This window comes from Macaca mulatta, chromosome 1 (genome assembly GCF_049350105.2).
Source record: "Macaca mulatta isolate MMU2019108-1 chromosome 1, T2T-MMU8v2.0, whole genome shotgun sequence".
Classification (NCBI taxonomy): Eukaryota; Metazoa; Chordata; class Mammalia; order Primates; family Cercopithecidae; genus Macaca; species Macaca mulatta.
This window is the reverse complement of record NC_133406.1, coordinates 83,082,828-83,110,586: the sequence shown is the minus strand read 5'-3', so window position 1 is coordinate 83,110,586 and position 27,759 is coordinate 83,082,828. Positions and strand designations below refer to the sequence as shown.

General features: G+C 37.5%; 1 protein-coding gene across 2 annotated transcripts in view; it reads right to left on the bottom strand.

The window, feature by feature from the left end:
- DNAH14 (dynein axonemal heavy chain 14) overlaps positions 1-27,759 on the bottom strand; it is a 497,862-nt gene that overhangs the window by 22,624 nt on the left and 447,479 nt on the right. Inside the window, exons 71-75 of one of the 2 annotated variants that reach the window (XM_077938651.1) lie at positions 23,694-23,850; positions 16,062-16,272; positions 12,206-12,308; positions 9,081-9,308; positions 1,814-2,003 (exon numbers count right to left, since the gene is read on the bottom strand). In XM_077938651.1, the coding sequence (XP_077794777.1) occupies positions 1,814-2,003; positions 9,081-9,308; positions 12,206-12,308; positions 16,062-16,272; positions 23,694-23,850 (889 nt within the window). Of the gene's footprint in view, positions 1-1,805; positions 2,004-9,080; positions 9,309-12,205; positions 12,309-16,061; positions 16,273-23,693; positions 23,851-27,759 lie in introns of both variants that reach the window. The other variant, XM_077938650.1, reaches the window with a different exon arrangement.

Genomic DNA, 27,759 nt, shown 5'->3' with positions numbered 1-27,759 from the left:
CAAGATTATGGCAAAAAACAGGAAGAGTTGGCAAGCTGAAACTGTCATAAAATTCCCAGTGTTTTAAAGCAACTGAACAGTTGAAATATAAATTTCAGAATACATTTCTGTCATGTGATATAATTCTGCCAATGCAATTGTATACTGTATGTTACAGTATACCTTATTCTCTTAGTGCATACTTAATGTAATAGTGTGTACGAAACCATGCACATTGTATTCTTTGGGCAATTTAAAGAACCCTAAACTTTTTTTTTTTTTTTTTTTTTTGAGATGGAGTCTTACTCTATCACCCAGGCTGGAGTGCAGTGGCATGATCTCGGTTCACTTCAACCTCTGCTTCACAAATTCAAGTGATTCTCATGCCTCAGCCTCCCAAGTAGCTGGGATTACAGGCATGAGTCACCATGCCTGGCTAATTTTTGTATTTTTAGTATAGATGCGGTCTCACCATGTTGGCCAGGCTGGTCTCGAACTCCTGACTTCAAGTGATCTACTCTCCTCGGCCTCCCAAAGTGCTAGGATTATAGGTATGAGCCACTACACTTGGCCAAAGAACCCTAAATTTAACTAAAATGTTATTTGAAACAGTTTTTTTTTTCTTTTTTTTCAGACAGGATCTTGCTCTGTTGCCCAGGATGGAATGCAGTGGTGTGATCATGGCTCACTGCAATCTCCACCTCCCGGGTTCAGATGATTCTCAGGCCTCAGTCTCTTAAGTAGCTGGGACTACAGGTGCACACCATCACACCTGGCTAATTTTTGTATTTTTAGTAGAGATGAGGGTTTCACCATGCTGTCCAGGCTGCTCTCGAACTCTTGGCTTCAAGTGGTCCACCTGCCTCAGCTTCCCAAAGTGCTGGGATTACAGGCATGAGCCACTGCACCCGGCCTTAAAACGTTTGTTTGTTTGTTTGTTTAGATGGAAATCTTAAAAAAAAAAAAAAGCTCTCATAGATTTTTCTTCCTTAGCAAATAGTGCATAAACGACGTAATTTAATGCCTTCTTGTTGACTCAGGGTCATCAACATAGACCATTGCTATCCATTCTATAGATGCCTTACGAATGAATCTCCCTAAAATATTTTTACTATTTTCTTTATCTATCCATATCCTCAAGACCCCAGACAGACAACCTGGATATGACCTCTCTTTCTCTTGATTATACCAGCTCACAATGATCACCCACAGCTGTCGTCTTCCTTTTCATCTTCCATTCACCTCTCTTATCCAAATTCCCACCCATCAAAGTTTACGTCAAGTCCAACCCTCCACAGTCTAAGGTCAGAGGTCTGTAGGATTCTTTCCTCTGCTAGCAGCCACTCAACAGGCACACACAGTTGCTGGTGTCTAATATGGAGTTTTCTGCTCCACAAATGTGAAGGTTTGGATAGAGGATAAAAACTGAGGGGGAGAAGAGGGGATAAAGAACAAGAGATGTGGGATTTCTGTAAACTGACAACAGCATCTCTTCCCTATGGTTATTTTGAGCATTAAATGAGAAACATATATCAAGTGACTGGCATGGAATCGTTGATTTATAAATGTTAGCTCTCTTGTGCTTTGTATCTTACACTTTGGGTTCTCAGAGGACATGAACTATTTTTAAATCATTCTTTTTGTTTACTGCCCTGCACAATGTTATATTTAATACAGTCATGGGTAAATTACTTTTCTAATACTGAAAGCTAATAAAAACCTTTAAAAATGAACATCAAAATTCATTTAAATATGTATTTTAAATAATGCAACAATGTTTACTTTAAAATTATTGAGAAATGCAAGAAGATTAATTCTTTTCCTACCCCATCACTGGAGAAACTGAAGTCATCTTTCAGCACTTCAGGATTACAAAATTTGTAGAGCAGGGTCTTCAAGCATCGCTTGTCCCAGTTATCAATTACCCGGCCACCGTAAATCACTTCTCCAATCAGGTAGCGCAGTGCTTGCCATGAAATACTGGGCTGTCCTCTCAGGGAATTTTCCAACACCTTAATGGCAACCTTTAGAAAACCCATGAGTCTTTATTATTTCGATATGTGTTTCCAGCTTACTCACTCTGACTTTTTAACATAAAATCAACTCTCAAACAGCTACATATATTTTCTTTTTAAAAAATTTATAGAAATAGGCTAGGCACAGTGGCTCACGCCTGTAATCCCGGCACTTTGGGAGGCCAAGGCAGGCGCATCATTTGAGGTCAGGAGTTTGAGACCAGCCTGACCAACATGGTGAAACCCCATCTCTACTAAAAATACAAAAATTAGCTGGGCGTGGTGGCGGGTGCCTGTAATCCTAGCTACTTGGGAGGCTGAGGCAGGAGAGTAACTTGAACCCAGGACATAGGGGGTCACAGTCAGCTGAGATCACGCTACTGCACTCCAGCCTGGGTGACAGAGCGAGACTCCGTCTCAAAAGAAGAAGAAGAAGAAGAAGAAGAAGAAGAAGAAAATATATATATAGACAAATATATTTTATTATATATATTTCATTTGTCTTACTAGAATAGTTTATATTTACTAGAATTGTGTGTGTGTGTATATATATATATATAGTAAGACACAAATATTGAGACACACACCTTTTTTTTGAGACAGGGTCTCACTTTGTTGCCCAGGCTGGAGTGCAGTGGCCTGATCTTGGCTCACTGCATCCTTGACCTCTCCAGCTAAAGCGAACCTCCCACCTCAGCTTTTTTCCTCAGCCTCCCTGCCTGGCTAATTTTTGTATTTTTTTGTAGAGATGGGCTTTCGCCATGTTGCCCAGGCTAGTCTTGAACTCCTGGGCTCAAGCGATCCGTCTGCCTTGGCCTCCCAAAGTGCTGAGATTACAGGCGTGAGGCACGTGCCTGCGCTGGTACATTCACATTTATCCACTAGTTCTTTTTGGTTATTGTTGAATAGGCATTGAGCTATTTAATTGCTGTTATTTGTTTGAATAGGCAAAGCAGGCACGTGGTACTGAATTCAAAAAGCGCAAAAAGGTAAACAAGATAAAGTAAGATTTCTTCCACTCCCGACTTTAGCCGTCAGATCCTCTCCCTTGAGGGCACCATTGACAGAATTCTTGTGTATTCTTACAGAGACGTTCTAGTTGCACATAGGTTGACTTCTTCTCTTCTCTCTCCGTCCTTCGCTTCCCCTCTCCCTTCTTTCTATCCTCCTTGTGCTCTTCAACTATTTCTCATCTCCGCCTCCCTTTCCTCTCCCCTTTCCTTCCTTCCCTCCGTTCCTCCCTCCCTTCCTCCCCTTCCTTCCTTCCTTTTTCCCTTCCTCCCTCCCTTCCTTCCTTCCTCCCTTCTTTCTTTTCTTTCTTGAGAGAGTCTCGCTCTGTGCCCAGGCTGGAGTACAGTGGCGCGATCTCAGTTCACTGCAACCTCCACCTCCCGGGTTCAAGCGGTTCTCCTGCCTCAGCCTCCCGAGTAGCTGGGACTACAGGCGCCCGCCACCTCGCCCGGACGGGGTTTCGCCGTGTTAGCCAGGATGGTCTCGATCTCCTGAACTTGTGATCCGGCGGCCTTGGCTTCCCAAAGTGCTGGGATTACAGGCGTGAGCCACTGCGCCCGGCCCTCCTCTTCCCCTTCCTTTCTGTTTTCCTGTCTTTTCCCCGCCACAAATACTAGTTTAGCATACACACTGTGCCGCAATTGGACAATATATTTCGGTTATCAATGTTCAGTGGCTGTAACAATTCATATTTACACTAACAGTGTGTGAAGGAATTTCTTTGTCACTGTTCTCTCATCCCTGCCACTAACAGGAAATGTTGGTTTATTTAATTTTTGCCAGTCTCATGGGCGGTACATTTGCTGTTAGTTTAATTTGTATTTCACCTAGTGCTGGTTATTTTGAGCATCTTTTCTTATGTCCGTTGGTCATTTAAATACAATTCTCTGTACACCGCCTATTTTTCCTTTGGCTTGTTTGTCTTTTTCTTGTTAATAGATAAGAGCTCTTTGTATATCACAGATATTAACTCTCTGTCAGTCATTTTCGTTATCCTAAATCTGGCGTTTGTCCATTGACTTTATTTTGCCACCATTTGCCATATAAAAGTTTTTTGTAATTAAATATGCCTATCTCTTCTTTTATGGTTCTGGGTTTTCAATTAGGGTTACTTGTTCCCAACTCCAAGATTGTATATGTAATCTCCTAATTTATTTTGGTTATTTATATTGTTATACATTTAAATTTTATTCCATTCTGGAATTTATTTTTATATAGGATGTAAGATAAAGGAACCAGTAATTTTCTTCCAACTAGATGGCCAGTCATGCCAGTATCATTTACTTTTTGAAAATTCCTTTTTCCTGAGTTGAAATATTACCTGTGTCAAATGTTAAAATCTCATAAAAACTTAGATTTCTGCACTCTCAACTATGTCTCATCCATTTATTGTCTACTTCTCTGCCAAACAATCTTGATTTTAGTATAGTGGATTTTTACCATGTTTTCATATCTGGTGAAGGAAAACCCCTTCAGGATTTTTCTTTTTTGTATGTTTCTAGCTTATTCTTCAGCATCTGTTCTTCCATATGAATTTTATTAATTCCAAAACTTCTCTAATAGGATTTTAATTGGAACTGCAGTATATTCGATTATTAATTTTGGAAGAATTGATAGTTAGGATATGGGAAGTCTTCCCATAAAGAACATTGATGTATTTATTTAGGGGAGGCAGGATTAAAAAATGAACTGTGGAATCAGACTTCCAGTTATTACCTATGTAACTTGGGCAGGTTTCTTAGGTGGCCTGTGCCTCTATATCCCTATCTGTAAAATGAGGATAATTAGTGTTCTTACCTCATAATGTTGTTGTGGGAATTAAATAATTCGGATAAAGCAATCCAAATATTTTAAGCTCTCAACAAATGTTATGCCTCTCTTTTCTCTTTAATTTATGCTATTCCTTATTTAGGACCCATACGTTTCATGTTAAATTTATTCCTCAGTATTTAAATATTTTCATCACTGCTGTGAAAGTAACGTTTTGCCTACTTCCATTCCTGGGTGTTTATTACCAGGGAGGCTTTATTGATCTTTACATCTTTACATTTTTATCCAGTTACTTTACAAAATTCTCTGATTACTAGATTTTGTTTTACTAGTATCTTAGGTTTTCTAGATGTACAATTATATAATCAATAAAAAGATAGTTTTTTCTCTTTTTACAATGTTAATATGAATTATTATAATTTTCTTATCTCATTGCATTTACTAGAAATTCTAAGACACTGTTGAATTACAGTGGTAATAATGGGCATCCTTATCTAATTCTTGATTTTATTTGAAACAATTTCAGTGTTTGACTATGTGGAACATGTGGACATTGTTGTTTTTAGGTAGTCTTTTTCATATTTAAGTGGTTTCTTTTAATCCTATTACTTTAGGTTTTTACTAGAAATGGCTCCAAAATTCATAACAAATGCCTCTTCTACATCTATTGAGATGATCATATAAATTAGGATTATAAATTTCCAGTTACTGGGTCATTCTTGCATTAGTGGAATAAAACCAACTTGGTTACAGTGTATTACTCTTTTGTTTCATTGCTGAAATCAACTTATGTTTTATGTAGAATCTTTACATCTCAAGTCCTGAGTGAAATTAATCTACAGTTCTTATGTATATTATTAATATCTTTATCAGGTATTCATATTAACACTATGTTGCTTCATAAAATAAACTGGGGAGATTGTGATCTTTTACTAAGGTCTAGAATATATAATATTAATACTATCTATTTCTTAACGTTCAGAGTGAATTAGGCTGTAAAACCATCTCATTCTGGTGTCATTTGCAATGTCTTTTGTGGCAATTGGCCTAACCAAAATTTCAGTTTCTCTTTGAGTCAATTTTGATAATTCGTATTTTCTAGGAAATCATTGGCTTCATCTAGATTTTCAAATTTTATGTCTTATCAAAATCCATTTTTTTATAGCTGTAAGCTTTAAAAAATATATGAAAAGAATTTTAAAAATCCAATTTCAAAATTTATAAAGAATTTCTTTATTAGCTTTTATTTTCTTTTGTTTTCTAATTTCTTAAGATGGATATTTATTTCCCGTATGTTTTCTTTAATAGTGGAGACATTTAAGGTCAAACATTTTTTTTTCCTAACTACAGCTTTTGTTCTGTCATGTAATTTTTGGTCTGAAGTAGTCTCATTTCTATTGTGTTTGAGATATTTGTGATTTTATTTATTTTTATTTTTTGAGACAGGGTGTCGCTCTGTCACCCAGGCTGGAGTGCAGTGGCCCAAACATGGCTTACTGCAGCCTCAACCTCCTGGGCTCAAGTGGTCCTCCTGCCTCAGCCTCCCAAGTGCCTGTGAGTACAGGCGTGCCACCTGGCTTTTTTTTTTTTTTTTTTTTTCCAGACGGGGCTTTCTATGTTGCACAGCCTGTGATTTCCCCTGTTTTTGTTTGTTTGTTTGTTTGTTTTTTGTTTTTGAGACAGAGTTTCATTCTGTCGCCCAGGCTGGAGTGCAGTGCTGCGATCTCAGCTCACCGCAACCTCCACCTCCTGGGTTCAAGCAATTCTCCTGCCTCCTGAGTAGCTGGGATTACAGGCATGTGCCACCATGCCCGGCTAATTTTTATTTTTAGTAGAGATGGGGTTACTCTATGTTGGTCAGGCTGGTTTCGAACTCCCGACCTTAGGTGATCCAACCGCCTTGGCCTCCCAAAGCTCTCAGATTACAGGCATGAGCCACCGCACGGGTTTCATCATGTTGACCAGGCTGGTCTTGAACTCCTGACCTCAGGTGATCCACCCACCTTACCCTCCCAAAGTGCTGAGATTACAGCTGTGAGCCACCGAGCCTGGCTGATTTCTCTTTTAATATCCTATTTGATAAAAGGTTATCTGGAGTTATGTTTCTTAATATCTAAGTTGTTAAGATTTTTAGGGGTCAAATTTTTATTATATTAAATTGTGTTCAGATAATGTGGCCCATAAAATCATTAAAGGTTTTTCTTCGTGGCCATGCTCATGATTGAGTTGTGTAACAGTTCCTTGGATACTTGAAAAAATATGTACTCTTTATTAGAGGGATGGTAGTCTCTTGATCCATCTGTTAATCAAATTTATTGACTACATTATTCTATTCTTTGTCTTATTTTTGTTTATTAGAGCTGTACAATCCTGATGGTGGTTTTTTGAAATTTCCCACAATAATTGCATATACATATATACATATATATGTACATGTATACCTGTGTATATATATGTATGTGTATATATATATGCTACAATATGCTGTTGTCTGAAGAATATAGCACTCTCAGTCATTACATTCTGACTGATATTAATATTGCCATTTCTGCTTTCTTCTGTTATTTTCTTGATAGTTTCAAAATTTCTTCATTAATTTCACTTTTTCTTATAAATTGCATATTCCTGGGTTTTGTTTTGTAACCCGATTTAATAGTCTTGCCTTTTATTGAGAGAATGCATCCATTTACACTCAATATAATGACTGATAACATTCCTTCCATATTGCTTTATGTTATTATTTTGCTTTGTTTTTTCTCTCCCTTTTATTTTGATATCTTGATCAAATTGTTATTTATTTTCCTTTTTTCTTTGTTAATTTAGACATTATACTGTTTCTATTAAAGGTGACTTTTCTTTTCTTTGAATTCATTTTCTTATTTAAATAAAAATATCAATTATTTACAGTAGACACCAACATGTCTAATATATGGTTCAAATATTTCCCCCTAATATATTATTTGCCTTTTGATTGAGCTTTGAATAAGGCCTTGACAGAAGGGTGCTTGAGCTTATACTTTTAAATCAATATCCCAAATGCAGTGTTTTATGTTGTATTCCTGGTTAGGTACAGAAGTATTATGTCTGACAGGCAGTTGAACTTGCAGTAAATATGAAAGCCTCTTTTCAAAACTGAAAAAAGCCTAATAGAAACATATAGAAGACAAAGAAGGCTACCCATCTAGAGTGGGTTTAGGTTATAAATATCCAGAGGCAGAATCAAGATTTTCCTCAGAAAGTTTTTTTTTTTTTTAAATTGCTGTCATATATATATAAATGAATAGGTAATCAAGGGTGTAATGTTGTACACTGGAAGCACAATTGCAAGAAAGTTAACCTGGGAAAAATTTAAGCAGATGCTACCACGTGTTTATTTTAGCAATAAAGAAAACACCCTGCAATAAACAACAAACAGAAGGTTCTATATAGAGAATAGTAAAGAAAGACGATTGAGCTAAATTTTTCCCCAAACAATGGGTCAATGGAATGTCTCTTGCTTTAAATGAGTAAGTCATACTAACAAACAAACATTTTTATAGTAAATTATGTCTGTCAGGCACTCTTCTATGTGCCTGACATGTCTAATATATGGTTCAAATGTTTCCCCCTAATATATTATTTGCCTTTTGATTGAGCTTTGTACTTACATTAACAAGTTTGCCTATAATTATATAATGATCCTCTGGAGTCAGTACTGACATTTGGTCTCCCCCAGTTTGCTTTCTTTGGCCAAGGAAACTAAGACTCTGAGAGGTTAGTTTGCCCAATAGATTACATACTTGCACAGCTGTAAGTTGTGGAGCTGCAATTTAATTCAGAAAAACTGGCATCAAAGACCGTGTTTCTTTTTTTTTTTTTTTTTGAGGTGGACTCTCGCTCTGTCGCCCAGGCTGGAGTGCAGTGGCGCGATCTCGGCTCACTGCAAGCTCCGCCTCCCAGGTTCAGGCCATTCTCCTGCCTCAGCCTCCCGAGTAGCTGGGACTACAGGTGCCCGCCACCACATCTGGCTAATTTTTAGTATTTTTAGTAGAAACGGGGTTTCACCATGTTAGCCAGGATGGTCTCGATCTCCTGACCTCGTGATCCGCCCGCCTCGGCCTCCCAAAGTGCTGGGATTACAGGCGTGAGTCACCGCGCCCGGCCCACAGACCATGTTTCTAAACGTTAGCCCTTATTGCCTAGTTATAGAGTTCATTTTCTTACCACCATGTAAAACACTTAGTATTTGTGTAGGCACGTAGTAGGCTCTAAATTTGTATCTTATTGTTATTTATTTGTTGTTTGTTTTGAAGAGACTACACTTACCCCCAAGTCTGAAGAATTAAATTTATAAGCAATATTCCAGCCCAATATTCCATAACTTTTTCTTTCATTGATCACAGCATTGAAAAAACATAGGCTAAATAAAAGTTTTTTCCACCATTGTCCACAGTCAGGATTTTCAAATATCTCTTCTGTTACCTCTCCACTCCCAGTACATCCAAATGTCTGAAGTAAATTACTTTTCAATCCCTGGGGAGATTCCATGGCAATCTTGAAAACAGATGTGAGTAAAATGGCATGTGAGGACAGATGCAGGCACTGGTCTATAGGGCACTTGTCTTTCTATAACACTGGTAAAAGAACTAGGCAAGAATGTAACTATTTCAAGACTCACTGGCAAATCCAAAATCTTGTGTTATTCTTTTGCCATGTAAAAATGTCTCTAAAAGGATTGTCCCAGATTTTCTATTGCTCCAATTCGTATTTTGAAATGGGAAGTATAATGTTGTGATTAAAAGCACTCTTATTTGCTCAGAGTATAGGGCTTGGGATTTTAGGAACTTTGAAAATGAAGAGTTATGGGAGCCTAAACTTATGTGTCAATGGCAGTTATGAGGCTGTAACAGGACGCAGGCTGCATGGCCTATGCAAGGCAGCAGATACAGGGGGTCCCAAATCATGGGAAACAACACGAACTGAATCAACAGCAGCATCAGCACTAACTGAACCATCAGGAGAACAATTAACTGGGTATGTTACTAATTTCTTTGGTTGCATTGAAAGTCCATTTGGTTGACTTCTTAACTAGAATAATGGAAATGATGCGAGACTGAGGGTGAGGTGGGGAGGGAATCAATTGGAGGGCTTTTTTGAGAGTGTGGCTGTTAAGTCTGAAATTGTGAAGGGTCTGAAATGTTACCCTCCTTGCACAGTTTATATATAAACACACACATACACACATAAGTTGTATGGATATCTATATATGATATATAAATGTATGTATATATGGCATAGAGCTGTGTGTGTGTGTGTGTGTGTGTGTGTGTGTGTGTGAACATGAGATTTCTGGATCAGGGATCAGATTCCCATGTCCTGTGTGTGCATAGTGGGATTTGTACCATAAGAGGGGGACTCAAATTATGAAACTTGGAGCTTACAGAATGGCTGGCAAAGCAGCCTTTCCTCTTCTCAGAGATAGAGAAAGAGAGACAGACTTTTGCTTTGGAATGTAAAGAAATCTTCTCCGGGAAAGAGGAGGTCTCTAGGTTTTTATACCCCCTGGAGTGTAAGCAAATGGCTCTGTTTTATCACCCTGAGAAGGTAAGTGGCTCCAGGAGGCAGAAGACAAGCTTCTCTGACTCTGTCACCCTTAGAATGAGAGCAAATGGCTCTGTGCACAGTAGAGGAGATATTCTCTATTTTCCAAGGCATGTCTGCCTTTCAAACATCCTTTAATTCAGGTTGCCAGCAATTGTTGCTTAGAAAGCCCTAATTGTGCAGAAATGAGAAAATATTTATAGAGCACTGTTTCCCGATTGCTATGATTGATTCTTTAAAGAACTCATTCTCATATATCTAAAAGTAGGTGTCTGTCCACTCCCTTAAGGAACTATATCTGAAGGGGAAAGTGAGTGGAAGGAGGGCAGAGAGAGAGAGCAGAGAGAGAGAGAGAGAGAACGAGAGTTAGTTTTGATTTTTAGTGACAGCATACTATTTTATCACACAAATGCATCATAATTTATTTGGCCTTTTCCTAGAAGTGGGCTATGATTAAATTGTATGAAATTTATAAACACTATCTATATACTGTGAAATTACCTTCCTTTCTGGATTAATATCTCCCAGATATTACCTTGTCAGCATTATGTGAGAGTAGTTATTTCATCATATCCTTAATAACACTAACTATATCATAGTTATAATCTTAGCCAATTTAATGCAATTTTTGATTTGTATTTTTCTGATACCTAGGGGCTGAACTTTTATTTTTAAAATATGTTTATTGACCTTTTGTGTCCTTTGCCCATTTTGTATGGAATGTTAATGTTTTTCTGACTTATTTGTAGGTGCTCTTTTAATATATCAAGAAAATTATCATCTCGTATAAATAATGGCATATGAAAAACTCCCATAAAGTTTTATGTATGCACTAATTATAGCAACATTTGAAATGCTGATGGAGACTTAAAGTGGAAGTGGAGCGATGGACTACTTGGGATGAAATATTCCCTGAAGCGCTATCTCTGTTCCTCTCTGACACCCTTCATTCCCCTACCTCCACCCCCCAATCCCCGTCTCCTGACCAAAGATACAAGGCTGTCTGAGAGCTTGGTCTGCTGGTCTCTGGGAGATAAGTGGAATCTTTCGAGTCTCAGACTAAGAGCTGTGGGTTTCTCCAGTCCCTGTTCTGTCTGCCCCAGGAGCTGGGTTGTTGGGAAGTGGTTCAGTACTGTCAGTTTGGGTAGGTACATACAGGAGATGGGCAGAGCTGGGAAGCAATGTGGCAGGAAGTTTCTTAGGCTGGATTGGGGCTCTATCTGGAAAGTGCCTCATCCACCGGACTTTCTCCATGCCTACCCACTTCTGTGAAAGCTGGTAGTGTGCACGTGCCCGGCAGTCTGGGTATCCCCTTCTGCCTATGCCATCAGTCAGTTTTCTCTGCTATTAGGACTCCGCCTGTTGGTCAACTGGACCCTGGTCTAACAGAAATGACTTTCTTACTATTTATTCAACCTCAATAGTGGATGTGAGAAGTCCCAGATAATCTTTAATAAGGACTTTTTAGTAAACAGTTTTAGCCTGCTTTCTGTCAGACCCTTTCTAGAGAATTAATGATAATATGGTTAAGGAGGGCAGAAATAAGAAATGCTAGAGAAGTGAAGGGCAGGAAGGCAACACAAATTGTAAATTTCTCTTTATAGTAATTGGAGGTCTAACATCCTTGTTTGAGAAAATAACATACAAATTGTGAATTCCTTGCAAGTAGGAATCTACTTTAGTGTTCTTCCTGATCCCCAGTATGGGGCTGAGCACAAAGCAGAAATTTAGCATTTCAGAATTTATCATAATTAGCTCTCTCTTTTAAACTCAGAGTTCTGAATGTAAGATAACTTACATTCAAACAAGGCTCCTCAGTCAATATTAAATCTGTTATACTTTGTTCTTACCTTTAAACCCTTTTTAAGAATAGGAATTGGAAAAGAACTGTATGATTTTGAGCTTAACCATAGCCGAAACTCAGGGTCTATTGTCATGTCTGGACTATTAAAGCTGCAAAATAAAAAATTATAAATATTTAATGTGAAAAATGTAAACCAACATGTTTTTAGAATCATAGCATTTCATTGTTTGAAGTGGCCTTATGAATCATTTTAATACCGAAGATCTTACTATATTACCCAAAGAGCTTCCATGTTGTGCAAGAATTTGCACACGACTCATCAGTTAACATTTTAAAAGAGTAGCTTTCTTTCTCCTAAGTACAGAAAGTGATCATATACTCATTGCCAAAAATCTGGAAACAATTACAAATTAAGAACACAATGAAGAGTTCCACTGATCTAATTTGGGACAACTGAATGTCAAAATAAATGATGATGGTAACCAATTATAATCCTTGAATAAAATAGAAATCCATGAGGCCATACTGATATAAATAAACAAAGGGAAGAGAAAGAAAAGCTCTTCCTGTATAGGATAACATCATTAAATAAATTTAGAAGAAGTTGTGGAGTTAGTAAGCTACCTTTTGGTAAACAATATCGTAGTAATTCAGTCAAAAATTATCAATGAACTTTAGAAACCAGTAGGTGAAAGTTTAATGTATGTATATGGTCTGAAAGTTCCCACAAGTGGCAGAAACCACTTTAACCAAGTGACCAAAGTTAATATCACCACGAATGAGACAGATTGATATCACAGGCCTCTTGATATGATGTACCAAGAATGATGTAACATTACTTCTGTGATACTACTACAATACTGCATGGCCTTAATCTAACCATAAGAAAATATCAGCTAAATCCCAACTGAGGGACACTTTACAAAATACAGTCAGCTCTCTATATCCATGGGTTCCACATCCATGGATTCAACCAGACTCACATTGAAAATATTCAGGAAAAAAAATTTCAGAAAATGTTATGGTATTGCTGACCTGTACCATGTAGTTAGGCCTACAATGTCTGCATCTGTACTGAAACTATACAGACTTTTTTTCCTTGTCATTATTTCCTAAACAATACAGATTAATAACTATTTATACAGCATTTACTGTGTATTAGGTACTATAAGTAATCTAGACATGATTTAAATTATACAGCAGGATGTGTGTAGATTATAGGCAAATACTACATCATTTGATATAAGGGACTTGAATATCCAAGAATCCCAGTATCCACAATTCCCTGTGGATAGTCAGTGACCACTGTAACTAGCTTGTACTTGTACTTTTCAAAAACATCAAAGTTATGAAAGACAAAGGCAGACTGAGGAACTATTATAGATTAAAGGAGATTTAGGGTATGGTGGCACGCACCCATAGTTCCAGCTACCTGGGTGGTTAGGGCAAGGGGATCACTTGAGCCCAGGAATTCAAGTTCAGCTGGGGCAACATAGCGAGACCTCACCTCTAAATAAACAGACAAACAAACAAATAAAATACTTATTAGGAGACTTAAGAGACATGAAAACTTAATACAATGAGAAATCATGAATTGAAATTTTGACCAAAACTTATATTCTATTTTGCAATAAAAGATATTATTGGGACAATAAACTAAACATGAGTAAATAATGAACAATGCACACTGAACTATTTAGAGGTCAAGTGGCAACATGTCTGCAATTTACTTCCAAATGATTCAGAAAAACATTACATATATATATGAGAGAAATGATAGGGTAAATTTTAAGAATTTGGAAATAGAGATGAAGGGTATAAGGGAGTTTTTGTATTATTCTTGCCACTTCCCTGCAAGTGTGAAATTATTTTTAAAAAATTTGCAAAGCAAACCAAATCATTACAAGGAAAAAAAAAACACACACAACACAAAATGAAACAGAAAACAAATATGGCCTGTAATCCCACTAAATGAGTTTAGGTACACTTTTCTCTTTTTTTTTCCTCCTTTTGCCTCTCTCTGTCTCTCATTTTAAAAATAGTAATAGTGCATATTTTGTTTGTAGCTTTTTATTTTTCTCCTAGCAATATGTTGTCAATGTATTTCTCTAACTCTGAAATTTAAGAAATATTTTTTTCTTCACATTTTTCCTCTCCTACTGTGGGCTGGTAGAGTGATCATCTTAAATATCTAAAGGCTTGATTTAATAAAGAAGTATGAATTTCTTTTTCTTTTTTTTTTTTTTTTGAGATGGAGTCTCACTCTGTCGCCCAGGCTGGAGTGCAGTGGCGTGATCTCAGCTCACTGCAACCTCTGCCCCCTGGGCTCAAGTGATTCTCCTGCCTCAGCCTCCCGAGTAGCTGGGACTACAGGCTTGTGCCACCACAGCCGGCTAATTTTTGTATTTTTAGTAGAGATGGGGTTTCACCATGTTGGTTAGGCTGGTTTCAGACTCTTGACTTCAGGTGATCTGCCTACCTCGGCCTCCCAAAGTACTGGGATTACAGGCATGAGCCATCATGCCTGGCCCGGAAGTATGAATTTCTTTTAATAATACTCTGATTATGTTGAATATGTTTAATGTATCATTAATTACTCTTATTAAGATGGAAATTCTGTTCTGAGGAATGTTTCTCTAAGTTCTTTTTTTTTTTTTATTAGCACAGTGCTACCTGCCATACTATTGTACTATTGTCTCTTTGCACCTTAGTATCCTCTGGAAAGCTGCTACAGTGTTTGCCTGATCCATGCTGTGTCCTTGTGCCTAGCACAATACTTGACAAATAGCAGATGCCCTATAAATCATTTTTGGATGAATAATGAATGAAAGACATTGTAGAAAGTAATTTCAAAGTTTATATCTATTAAAGTCATGTAACTAAGCAACCTTTGCCTTCTGATTCTCTTAAGTCATGAAATAAATGTGAAAAAGAGAAATTATTTAGTAGTATTTATTTATTTATTTATCTATTTATTGTTGTACAGGTGGGGTTCGCTATGTTGCCCAGGCTGGTCTTGAACTCCTGGCCCCAAACAATGATCTTGCCTCGGCTTCCCAAAGCATTGGAACTATAGGCGTGAGCCACCGTGCCCCACTGATACAGTTTTGAAACTGCTAAAAGAATTAACAATCTGGTAACTCATGAATGATATTAGGAAAGTTTTTAGAAATTTAAGTCATGCAGTTGCATTTTGGTTTTATAGTTTCCTCGTGCATGCTCAAAGCATAAAAATAAAAATAACAACAGGATATTTGCCATGCAAAAAAAGGGGAAAGAAAACCAAGGCTGGATAAAAACTATAGAATGTAATTAGTTGAAATATTATTGATTCAAAACATTGCTAATTCTTCACTCAAAGTTATAGCAATAAACTTTCAAATACTTCCACTGCAAACAAGAAGGCTGAACGTATAAAAATTTCTGTATGAGTGACTAAGTGCTTTGGGAGGTACAGCCTAGAAAAGTATTTTGAGCTAGAGAAAGTCAGAATAGATACTAAGTAAAGGCCATAAAAATGAATCATCACCGAAAGGATAGATACGAGGTATTATGCTCTGCTATTTGGAACATCACATAGAATATTAAAAACTATGTATCCATCAGTACATATAATGTGTGTGTAGGCTTGTGTATCTATTGAGAGTAAGAATTTGAGGAAAGAAACTGATATACAAGACAGAGAACAAAAACTAAAGAGGCCTTAAAAAATGTAAAAACTGATGTATTCTTAGTGTAGTTTTCAAGTTCCTGGAGAAAAGAAAACCAATAGCTTAAGTTTCATCTGAGTGGCTCAACACATTTTGTTATTGTTTACACACAGTATACATTGCCATTTCCAGTTTTACTTTATAGTTTTGGTAACCAATCTGATCCCTTACAAATAAATGTAAAATTCTTACGATTCTACAATTGTGCAAAGCCTTGGCATAAATGAGGCTGCAAGATGGCAGTTCTGGAGGAAGACCCATTGTTGTGTTTTCGTTAGTGCCTTTAAAATGAGGTCTTCAGCTTTCGCTGCCTGGTCACGGCCCAGAGAAATTATGGTCACATGATGTGTTGTTCCTTTTAACTCTTGTGCAAATCTCAGGAGGATATTGGTAAGGTCGATCCCTGTATAACGAACTGGAGAGGTATATACAACTGTAAGCTCATTTAATTCCCTCTTAAAAATCACAATCCAGCATTTATTGAGTAGTGGTGGGAAAAGGTATAGCCATAGCGGAAAGACTACAGGTTTTGAAATTAGAGCCCAGAGTTTAAATTTTGGCCCTGCCACTTACTAGCCTAACACACGAGGATGATAATAATATCTAACGACAGCAGCACCTGCTGGTTGTCTTCTCCAGCATTTACCTGTCCTTTCCTCCTCGGTAGCTGTACCCCAGTGTTGTTCGAGATGGCCGTGTGCCCAGCTAAAATACTACATTTTTAACTTCTGTGGGCATCTAGGTTTTGTGATATATTTTGGCAGGAAATTTTGTTAGCAAAAGTGTCGTGTAATACTCAATAGCAAAGACATGGAATCAACCCAAATGCCCATCAATGATAGACTGGATAAAGAAAATATGGTGCATATATACCATTGAACACTATGCAGTCATAGAAAGGAACAAGATAATTTCCTTTGCAGAGACATGGATGGAGATGGAAGCCATTATCTCAGCAAACTAACAAATACAGGAACAGAAAACCAAACACTACGTGTTCTCACCCATAAGTGGGAACTGAGCAATGAGAACACATGGACAAATGTGGGGGGAACAACACATACTACGACCTGTTGGAGGTTGTAGGGAGGGAGAACATCAGGATAAATGCTAAGGTATGGGGGGCTTAATACCTAGGTGATGGGTGGATAGGTGCAGCGAATCACCATGACACACGTTTACCTATGTAACAAACCTGCATGTCCTGCACATGTATCCCGGAACTTAAAATGAAACAAAATTAAATTAAAATAAAAGTGTTGTGTAATACTTTGGGTATCTCCTTAAAGGGAGGATGTGTGCCTTTCTTCCTTGCTTCCATTCTGTTGTTTGGAACATGAATATCAGGTGTCTAGAGCCCTAGCCACCATCATGGGCTAAGTCTTTAAGAAACGGATAGTACCTACTATGAGTGTGTCAAGCATCTAGCCAAGTGCTTTACATGGAAACGTTCCAGGTGAGAACCTGGAATGGTGGAGGCACTCCAGACAAGGTTTTATGTAATAAAATCAAAGTTTGAAATGATGAATTCTAAAGACACATTTAATTTTTAGAACAGAAGATAAATGAAGAAAATATTTTGCTAGTTCATTTCTCATAGTTTATTTTGTAACATATATTTTTGCACATGTCAATATTTATTAAACACATGCATAGACATAAGGGCAATTCCAACCTCCAGAGCAACAGTATGTGTTTGCAAGGTATTTTCTTTTTCTTTTTTGCAATATATCATTTAAATGTTTTATTACGTTTATATAAAAGGAGGTAATTAAATGATTAAATGTAATATTTGAGATGCTGATCAATAGTTGCTTCTTTTTTCAATTTGTAATGCTTTATTTCATTCTTTTCTTTTTTTTTTTTATTATACTTTATGTTCTAGGGTACATGTGAACAACATGCAGGTTTGTTACATATGTATACATGTGCCATGTTGGTGTGCTGTACCCATCAACTCATCATTTACATTAGGTATATCTCCTAATGCTATCCCTCCCCCCTGCCCCCCCCTCCCCGGTGTGTGATGTTCCCCTTCCCATGTCCAAGTGATCTCAATGTTCAATTCCCACCTATGAGTGAGAACATGCGGTGTTTGGTTTTCTGTTCTTGTGATAGTTTGCTGAGAATGATGGTTTCCAGCTGCATCCATGTCCCTACAAAGGACACGAACTTGTCCTTTTTTATGGCTGCATAGTATTCCATGGTGTATATGTGCCACATTTTCTTAATCCAGTCTGTCACTGATGGACATTTGGGTTGGTTCCAAGTCTTTCTATTGTGAATAGTGCTGCAATAAACATACGTGTGCATGAGTCTTTATAGCAGCATGATTTATAATCCTTGGGGTATATACCCAGTAATGGGATGGCTGGGTCAAATGGTACTTCTAGTTGTAGATCCTTGAGGAATCACCATACTGTCTTCCATAATGGTTGAACTAGTATACAGTCCCACCAACAGTGTAGAAGTGTTCCTATTTCTCCACATCCTCTCCAGCACCTGTTGTTTCCTGACTTTTTAATGATTGCCATTCTAACTGGTGTGAGATGGTATCTCATTGTGGTTTTGATTTGCATTTCTCTGATGGCTAGTGATGATGAGCATTTTTTCATGTGTCTATTGGCTGCATAAATGTCTTCTTTTGAGAAGTGTCTGTTCATATCCTTTTCCCACTTTTTGATGGGGTTGTTTGTTTTTTTCTTGTAAATTTGTTTGAGTTCTTTGTAGATTCTGGATATTAGCCCTTTGTCAGATAAGTAGATTGCAAAAATTTTCTCCCGTTCTGTAGGTTGCCTGTTCACTCTGATGATAGCTTCTTTTGCTGTGCAGAAGCTCTTTAGTTTAATTAGATCCCATTTGTCAATTTTAGCTTTTGTTGCCATTGTTTTTGGTGTTTTAGACATGAAGTCCTTGCCCATGCCTATGTCCTGAATGGTATTGCCTAGGTTTTCTTCTAGGGTTTTTATGGTTTTTAGATGTAATGTTTAAGTCTCTAATCCATCTTGAATTAATTTTTATATAAGGAGTAAGGAAGGGATCCAGTTTCAGCTTTCTACTTATGGCTAGCCAATTTTCCCAGCACCATTTATTAAATAGGGAATCCTTTCCCCATTTCTTGTTTTTGTCAGGTTTGTCAAAGATCAGATGGTTGTAGATGTGTGGTACTATTTCTGAGGGCTCTGTTCTGTTCCATTGGTCTAGATCTCTGTTTTGGTACCAGTACCATGCTGTTTTGGTTACTGTAGCCTTGTAGTATAGTTTGAAGTCAGGTAGCTTGATGCCTCCAGCTTTGTTCTTTTGACTTGGGATTGTCTTGGCAATGAGGGCTCTTTTTTGGTTCCATATGAACTTTAAAGCAGTTTTTTCCAATCCTGTGAAGAAACTCATTGGTAGCTTAATGAGGATGGCATTGAATCTATAAATTACCTTGGGCAGTATGGCCATTTTCATGATATTGATTCTTCCTATCCATGAGCATGGAATGTTCTTCCATTTGTTTGTGTCCTCTTTTATTCCATTGAGCAGTGGTTTGTAGTTCTCCTTGAAGAGGTCCTCCACATCCCTTGTAAGTTGGATTCCTAGGTATTTTATTCTCTTTGAAGCAATTGTGAATGGGAGTTCATTCATGATTTGGCTCTCTGTTTGTCTGTTATTGCTATGTATAAGAATGCTTGTGATTTTTGCACATTGATTTTTTATCCTGAGACTTTGCTGAGGTTGCTTATCAGCTTAAGGAGATTTTGAGCTGAGATGATGGGGTTTTCTAAATATACAATCATGTCATCTACAAACAGGGACAATTTGACTTGCTCTTTTCCTAATTGAATACCCTTTATTTCTTTATCTTGCCTGATCGCCCTGGCCAGAACTTCCAACACTGTGTTAAATAGGAGTGGTGAGAGGGCATCCCTATCTTGTGCCAGTTTTTAAGGGGAATGCTTCCAGTTTTTGCCCATTCAGTATGATACTGGCTGTGGGTTTGTCATAAATAGCTTTTTTATTTTGAGATACGTTCCCTCAATACCGACTTTATGGAGAGTTTTTAGCATGAAGGGCTGTTGAATTTTGTTGAAGGCCTTTTCTGCATCGATTGAGATAATCATGTGGTTTTTGTCTTTGATTCTGTTTATATGCTGGATTACACTTATTGATTTGCATATGTTGAACCAGTCTTGCATCCCAGGGATGAAGTCCACTTGATCATGGTGGATAAGCTTTTTGATGTGCTGCTGGATTTGGTTTGCCAGTATTTTATTGAGGATTTTTGCATTGATGTTCATCAGGGATATTGGTCTAAAATTATTTTTTTTTTGTTGTGTCTCTGCCAGGCTTTAGTATCAGGATGATGTTGGCCTCATAAAATGAGTTAGGGAGGATTCCCTCTTTTTCTATTGATTGAAATAGTTTCAGAAGGAATGGTACCACCTCCTCCTTGTACCTCCGGTAGAATTCGGCTGTGAATCCGTCTGGTCGTGGACTTGTTTTGGTTGGTAGGCTATTAATTATTGCCTCAATTTCAGAGCCTGCTATTGGTCTATTCAGGGATTCAACTTCTTCCTGGTTTAGTTTTGGGAGAGTGTATGTGTCCAGGAATTTGTCCATTTCATCTAGGTTTTCTAGTTTATTTGTGTAGCGGAGTTTGTAGTATTCTCTGATGGTAGTTTGTATTTCTGTGGGGTTGGTGGTGATATCCCCTTTATCATTTTTTATTGCGTCTATTTGATTCTTCTCTCTTTTCTTCTTTATTAGTCTTGCTAGTGGTCTATCAATTTTGTTGATCTTTTCAAAAAACCAGCTCCTGGAATCATTGATTTTTTGAAGGGTTTTTGTGTCTCTATCTCCTTCAGTTCTGCCCTGATCTTAGTTATTTCTTGCCTTCTGCTAGCTTTTGAATGTGTTTGCTCTTGCTTCTCTAGTTCTTTTAATTGTTATGTAAGGGTGTCAATTTTAGATCTTTCCTGTTTTCTCTTGTGGGCATTTAGTGCTATAAATTTTCCTCTACACACTGCTTTAAATGTGTCCCAGAGATTCTGGTATGTAGTATCTTTGTTCTCATTGGTTTCAAAGAACATCTTTATTTCTGCCTTCATTTCGTTATGTTCCCAGTAGTCATTCAGGAGCAGGTTGTTCAGTTTCCATGTAGTTGAGCAGTTTTGATTGAGTGTCTTAGTCCTGAGTTCTAGTTTGATTGCACTGTGGTCTGAGAGACAGTTTGTTATAATTTCTGTTCTTTTACATTTGTTGAGGAGTGCTTTACTTCCAAGTATGTGGTAAATTTTGGAATAAGTGCGATGTGGTGCTGAGAAGAATGTATATTCTGTTGATTTTGGGTGGAGATTTCTGTAGATGTCTATTAGGTTCGCTTGGTGCAGAGTTGAGTTCAATTCCTGGATATCCTTGTTAAAGTTCATTATTATTGTGTGGGAGTCTAAGTCTCTTTGTAAGTCTCTAAGGACATGCTTTAGGAATCTGGGTGCTCCTGTATTGGGTGCATATAGATTTAAGATAGTTAGCTCTTCTTGTTAAATTGATCCCTTTAACATTATGCAATGGCCTTGTCTCTTTTGATCTTTGTTGGTTTAAAGTCTGTTTTATCAGAGACTGGGATTGCAACCCCTGCCTTTTTTTTGTTTTCCATTTGCTTGCTAGATCTTCCTCCATCCCTTTATTTTGAGCCTATGTGTGTCTCTACACGTGAGATGGGTCTCCTGAATACAGCAAACTGATAGGTCTTGACTCTTTATCCAATTTGCCAGTGTATGTCTTTTAATTGGACCATTTGTCAATTTACATTTAAGATTAATATTGTTATGTGTGTGCTTGATCCTGTCATTATGATGTTAGCTGGTTATTTTGCTCGTTAGTTGATGCAGTTTCTTCCTAGCATCGATGGTCTTTGTATTTTGGCATGTTTTTGCAATGGCTGGTACCAGTTGTTCCTTTCCATGTTTAGTGCTTCCTTCAGGAGCTCTTGTAGGGCAGGCCTGATGGTGACAAAATCTCTCAGCATTTGCTTGTCTGTAAAGGATTTTATTTCTCCTTCACTTATGAAACTTAATTTGGCTGGATATGAAATTCTGGGTTGAAAATTCTTTTCTTAAAGAATGTTGAATATTGGGTCCCACTCTCTTCTTGCTTGTAGAGTTTCTGCCGAGAGATCTGCTGTTAGTCTGATGGGCTTCCCTTTGTGGGTAACCCGACCTTTCTCTCTGGCTGCCCTTAACATTTTTTCCTTCATTTCAGCTTTGGTGAATCTGACAATTATGTATCTTGGAGTTGCTCTTCTCGAGGAGTATCTTTGTGGTGTTCTCTGTATTTCCTGAATTTGAATGTTGGCCTACCTTGCTAGGTTGGGGAAGTTCTCCTGGATAATATCCTGCAGAGTGTTTTCCAACTTGGTTCCATTTTCCCCGTCACTTTCAGGTACACCAATCAGATGTAGATTTGGTTTTTTCACATAATCCCATATTTCTTGGAGGCTTTGTTCATTTTTTTTTACTCTTTTTTCTCTAAACTTCTCTTCTCCTTCATTTCATTCATTTGATCTTCAGTCACTGATACTCTTTCTTCCAGTTGATTGAGTTTGTTACTGAAACTTGTGCATTTGTCACATAGTTCTCGTGTCATGGTTTTCACCTCTATCAGGTCATTTATGGACTTCTCTGCACTGGTTATTCTGGTTATCCATTTGTCAAATCTTTTTTCAAGGTTTTTAGTTTCTTTGCACTGGGTTCGTAGTTCCCCCTTTAGTTCTAAGAAGTTTGATCAACTGAAGCCTTCTTCTCTCAACTTGTCAAAGTCATTCTCCATCCAGCTTTGTTCTCTTGCTGGCGAGGAGCTGTGTTCCTTTGGAGGGGGAGATGCGCTCTGATTTTTGAATTTTCAGCTTTTCTGCGCTGCTTTTCCCCATCTTTGTGGTTTTATCTACCTTTGGTCTTTGATGATGGTGACGTACAGATGGAGTTTGGTGTGGACGTCCTTTCTCTTTGTTAGTTTTCCTTCTAACAGTCAGGACCCTCAGCTGCAAGTCTGTTGGAGTTTGCTTGAGGTCCACTCCAGACCCTGTTTGCCTGGGTATCAGCAGCGGAGGCTCAGTTGGAAATGCAGAAATCACCTGTCTTCTGTGTCGCTCATGCTGGGAGCTGGAGGCTGGAGCTGTTCCTATTTGGCCATCTTGGTGACCAGTAAGGTATTTTCTGTGCAGAAAATCACCATTGATAAATTTTTCCATATTTGTGAGTCTGAGAGGTTTTATTCCTCTGTTATATTTTTAGAGAGATTTATTCTTAGTAAAAACTTGTAATTAACTCCTTTCCCAAAAATTTTAAATAGGGCTAGGAAAATATTGTAAACACAGAATAATCTGACACAGAACCTACTTCTCCATATCTCTTGGGTGATATTGTATCATCATTGTATTAGTCTGTTCTGACACTGCTATGAAGAAATACCTGAGACTGAGTAATTTATAAAGTAAGTAGGTTTAATTCACTCACAGTTCTGCATGGCTGGGGAGGCCTCAGGAAACTTACAATCATGGCAGAAGGCAAAGCAGAAGCAGGCACCTTCTTCACAGGGTGGCCAGACGGAATGAGTGCCAGGAGGGGAAATACCAGGTTCTTATAAAACCATCGGATCTCAAGAGACTCACTCACTATCACGAGAACAGCATGGGGGGAACCACCCCCATGATCCAATTACCTCCACCTGCTCTTGCCCTTGACACATGAGGATTATGGGGATTACAATTAAAGGTGAGATTTGGGTGAGGACACACAGCCAAACCATATTGATCATCTTAACTATTCACAAATAGCTTACCATGAGACTGAATAAGTATCAGCGGAGTTCTGGCATTGGATTCTTTATATGCATCTTTCAAATTAACTCCAGTTCTTTGAAGATATTCATTTCCCATTTTTTCAGTTATAAACTTTCTCACTGAATTATTTAAACTTTCTGGTCTAAGAATTTTTATCTAAAAGAGAAAATATGGAAGATAAGGTAAAATTAAAAACCGCCCAGGTAGATATTCCCTATGGTAAAATGAAATAAAAATAAGAAGTATTCATTTTTTAGCTTTACAGCTAGAGTTTTCATGTTGGGGAAGCTTAATGGGAGAGTCTATGCATGGAGGGGAAGCTGACACCATGTTCCTGTGGCCATAATGCGGCCCTTCTTAGATACCATGGCTACCTTGTGTCGTTGTGTCTCTATCTCTTTCACACTCTGAGTGAGCTCTTGCTTTGTTTGTAAAGATCCAAGTTATACTCCCTAATTCTGCAAAAAGAAATTTTTTCCCCCTCGGTTTTCTTCCTGCTCTGCTATACATGTCTAGAGCAAGAAAACCCCATGGTGTTGGAGGGAAGAAAATCCAGGATAACACAACTGGAAGAGTATTAATTCTTCCATTAGTAAAATGAAAACAAATAGCACAATCTTTATATGTTTAAGCAATTAGAATACAAATCTGAAAAGAATGCTAGATGGACTAAAAGATTTTGGAAACAGTGCAAATGTGTAGTAAACAGAGGTTCAGGGTATACTGGAAATCATTGCAAACTTCAGAGGAAAGACCTTTCTCATAAAAACTGTTTTACACAAATCACTTACATGATATTTCTCTACCTAATGACCATAAAATATGTCCTGAACATGTTCAACATCTGGGACTCCATCATTTAAAGCAAAACTGAAGCTACACATGTCTATGTGTCTGTGTGATGTACCAGGTTGGACCATGGGAAGTTGCCATTTTTACCTTTCAATAACTGTCAAATATTGGCAATTTTATATATTTAACACAGCACATTTAATCATTATGCTGAATTCTGCTCTTTTCTGTTATGTTTTGGAAAAATTATTCTTAAAATTTTCTTTTAATTATATGTATCATATTTTTTAAAAATGAAAATAGGCAGCACACAAAGACTCTAGGTCTAATAGCAGAGTTCACTCAGAATATCCAGTTAGTGAGACCGTGTTAGAATCGTTGAGTGAAACAAATGATTAGGTGTTTCCCCGATACCATCACTGTTGAGAATCTATGCTCCCAAATGGTCATCATAATTTTTTGTCACCAACGTGCCACTAGCTCCTCTTTTTATTCAATTGATTAATCAAGATTTTGTTACATTTCTCCACTGTTGTAAATTTAAAACTTGAGGCTTTTTTTTTTTTTTTTTAGAGGTAGGTGAGAAACGGAAGGTAGAATAAACAGAGTTCTGTTGAATTCAATTTCACTAGCTCCTAAGCAACCACAAATCATTCTGAAAATTTTCTGCATGTCTATATCCCCTCATTGTCCTCTTTCACACCCTCTTTTCAGTCCAATAGGCTATAGCAGTGGCGAGGGGTGAAAAGCTAGGCAAAGTCCTTGTCTTCATGGAACTCTGAGAAATTCTCCTTCTCCAGGGCAAGCTTCTTTCTAATATATTTTAACTTAATCTTTTATGTGACAATCTCAATTTCTAACTCTTACAGGTCAGGCTCAGTTTTAAATATCTAACTTAGTTTTCCTATGCATACACTCAACACTTGATCAGACCATGACTTCTAACTTCTGGTTTGGAAGATAGGATCACTATACTCATAAAATTTCTAGTTCATAAACTAAAATCACTGGGAACTTACTGGGAGAAGATAATGTGGCACAGGTTTAAAATCTAGTTATTTTTGTTGTTCAGGTAATTCATCCTTGCTACATAAAATTCAAGCAATGCAAAAAGGTAAAAATGAAAAAGTGAAGGTCTTACTCCCCAGATACATTGTTTCTTGTATTGTTACTCCCCAGATATATCCCCAGATATGTTGTTTCTTATGTCTCCTCCTAGATATTTTCAACACATATACAGGCATCTCTCCCCTTCCCTCCCTTTCTCCACAAATGAAGTTATTCTGTACAGATTGTTCAATATTTTGTATTTGTCAATTAATATAGCTTAAATATATTTTCATGTCACGACTATGTCAATAATCCACATGTAGAGTAGAGGTATCAATCTGTCTAAAGTAGTCAGGTAGATAAAAATTAGAGAAGTGGGTTGGATAGAAGAAGAAAATCCTCTTCTAAAAGAAAAATAAAGATGCAAATATCATCATATTTGCAAATGGCAACTAACATTCAACTGCAGTGTCAGGAAGTAGCAGGGAGCAGTGAAGACTGTAGTGCACTGGGCCAAAGGGACAGACACTACTCAGCTCTAGCTATTGCTGCCATTGAGGGATGTGGGCTCAGTGTTGCCTAAGGCCAGAAATCTGGATTTTTATTTGAAATCTCTCAATTTTCAAATTTTGGCTCAAAAATAAAAAAAATCCAAACTCAAACCAAAACAAAAACCAAATGTGTGTATCAATGTTCCTAGCAGCATTGTTCACAATAGCCAAAAGGCAGAAACAAACCTTCGTTGTCTATCAATGGATTAATGGCTAAATGAAACATGATATGTACACACAATGGGATATTACTCAGCCTTAAAATGGGAGGAAATTCTGACACATGGTACAACATGGATGAACTCTGAAAACATCATGCTATGTGAAATAAGCCAGACATAAGCATGATGGGAGGCAGAAGGCAGAATGGTGGTTGCCAGCAACTGTCAGGAGGAGAGACTGGGGAGTTATTATTTAACAGGTACAGAATTTCTATTTAAGACAATGACAAAGTTTTGGAAAGGTATGAGGATGATAGTTATGCAACATTGTAGATATACTAAATGTCACCGAATTGCATGCTTAAAGGGTTAAAACAGATTATTATGAAGATTAAATGAAATAATGTATCTATATTTTATCACAATAAACCCAGAAAACAACTCACTTCAAGATATGTATACATATAATTTTAAAAAAATATATGATATTTATTTTAGTTATTTTTGCTTAAAAACTTAGAAGTTGCTATGGTCTGAATGCTGGTGTCTCCTCCAAATTTGTATGGTGAAACCTAATCTCCAATGTGTCAGTATTAAGAGGTGGAAACTTAGGAGAGGATTAGGTCATGAGGGTGAGATTAGTTCCTTTATAAAGATAGCTCCCTTATAAATAAGTCTTGAGGAACCTGGGCAACATAGTGAGATCTCATCTCTTAAAAAATTAGCCTGTCATGGTGATGCACACCCGTAGTCTCAGCTACTCAGGTGGCTGAGGCAGGAGTTTCAGGCTGCAGTGAGCTATGATCACACCACTGCACTACAGCCCTACAGCCTGGATGACAGAGTGAGACCTAATTTAAAAAAAGAAAAGAAAAGAAAAAGACTTTCGTGTTGTGAGGACACAGCAAGATGATGCCACCCATGAAGCAAGCCCTCACCAGACACTGAATCTGCTGGGTCCTTGATGTTGGACTCCCAGCCTCCAGCGTGGTGAGCAGTACATTTCCGTTGTTTATAAATTACCCAATCTATTGGGTTTTAGCAATCTATTTTGTTACAGCAACCCAAATGAATTAAGACAGAAATCTTCTAAGCAAGATCACAGGTTCAAATCCATTTGATTAGTAATAAATTGCACCTGAAAAGTTGCAAAAAATCAAACAAAACTTCAGGCCAAATAAAACATGTTTATAAGCCAGATGCAGTCATATTTTGCAATCTTTACATAGAGCGAATTTTTAAAGTGTTGCAAAAATAAAGTTTAAGGCAGAAATCAAAAGGATTACTGGTTGTCCAGGTTAGCATTTTCAAGAATTTCAGGAAATTAAGGATTTAAGGAATTTAAATGAGGTGAGAGATTTTCCCTTCACTAAATTAGGGAATAAATGTCAAAATAAAGATTTTTTTAAGGCAATAAGGATGAATTTAGGATAATCTACCCTGGAAAGTATAATATAGTATGACTGCCAAGAACACAGATATGAGAGCCAAGCTGTCTGAGATTCAACCTG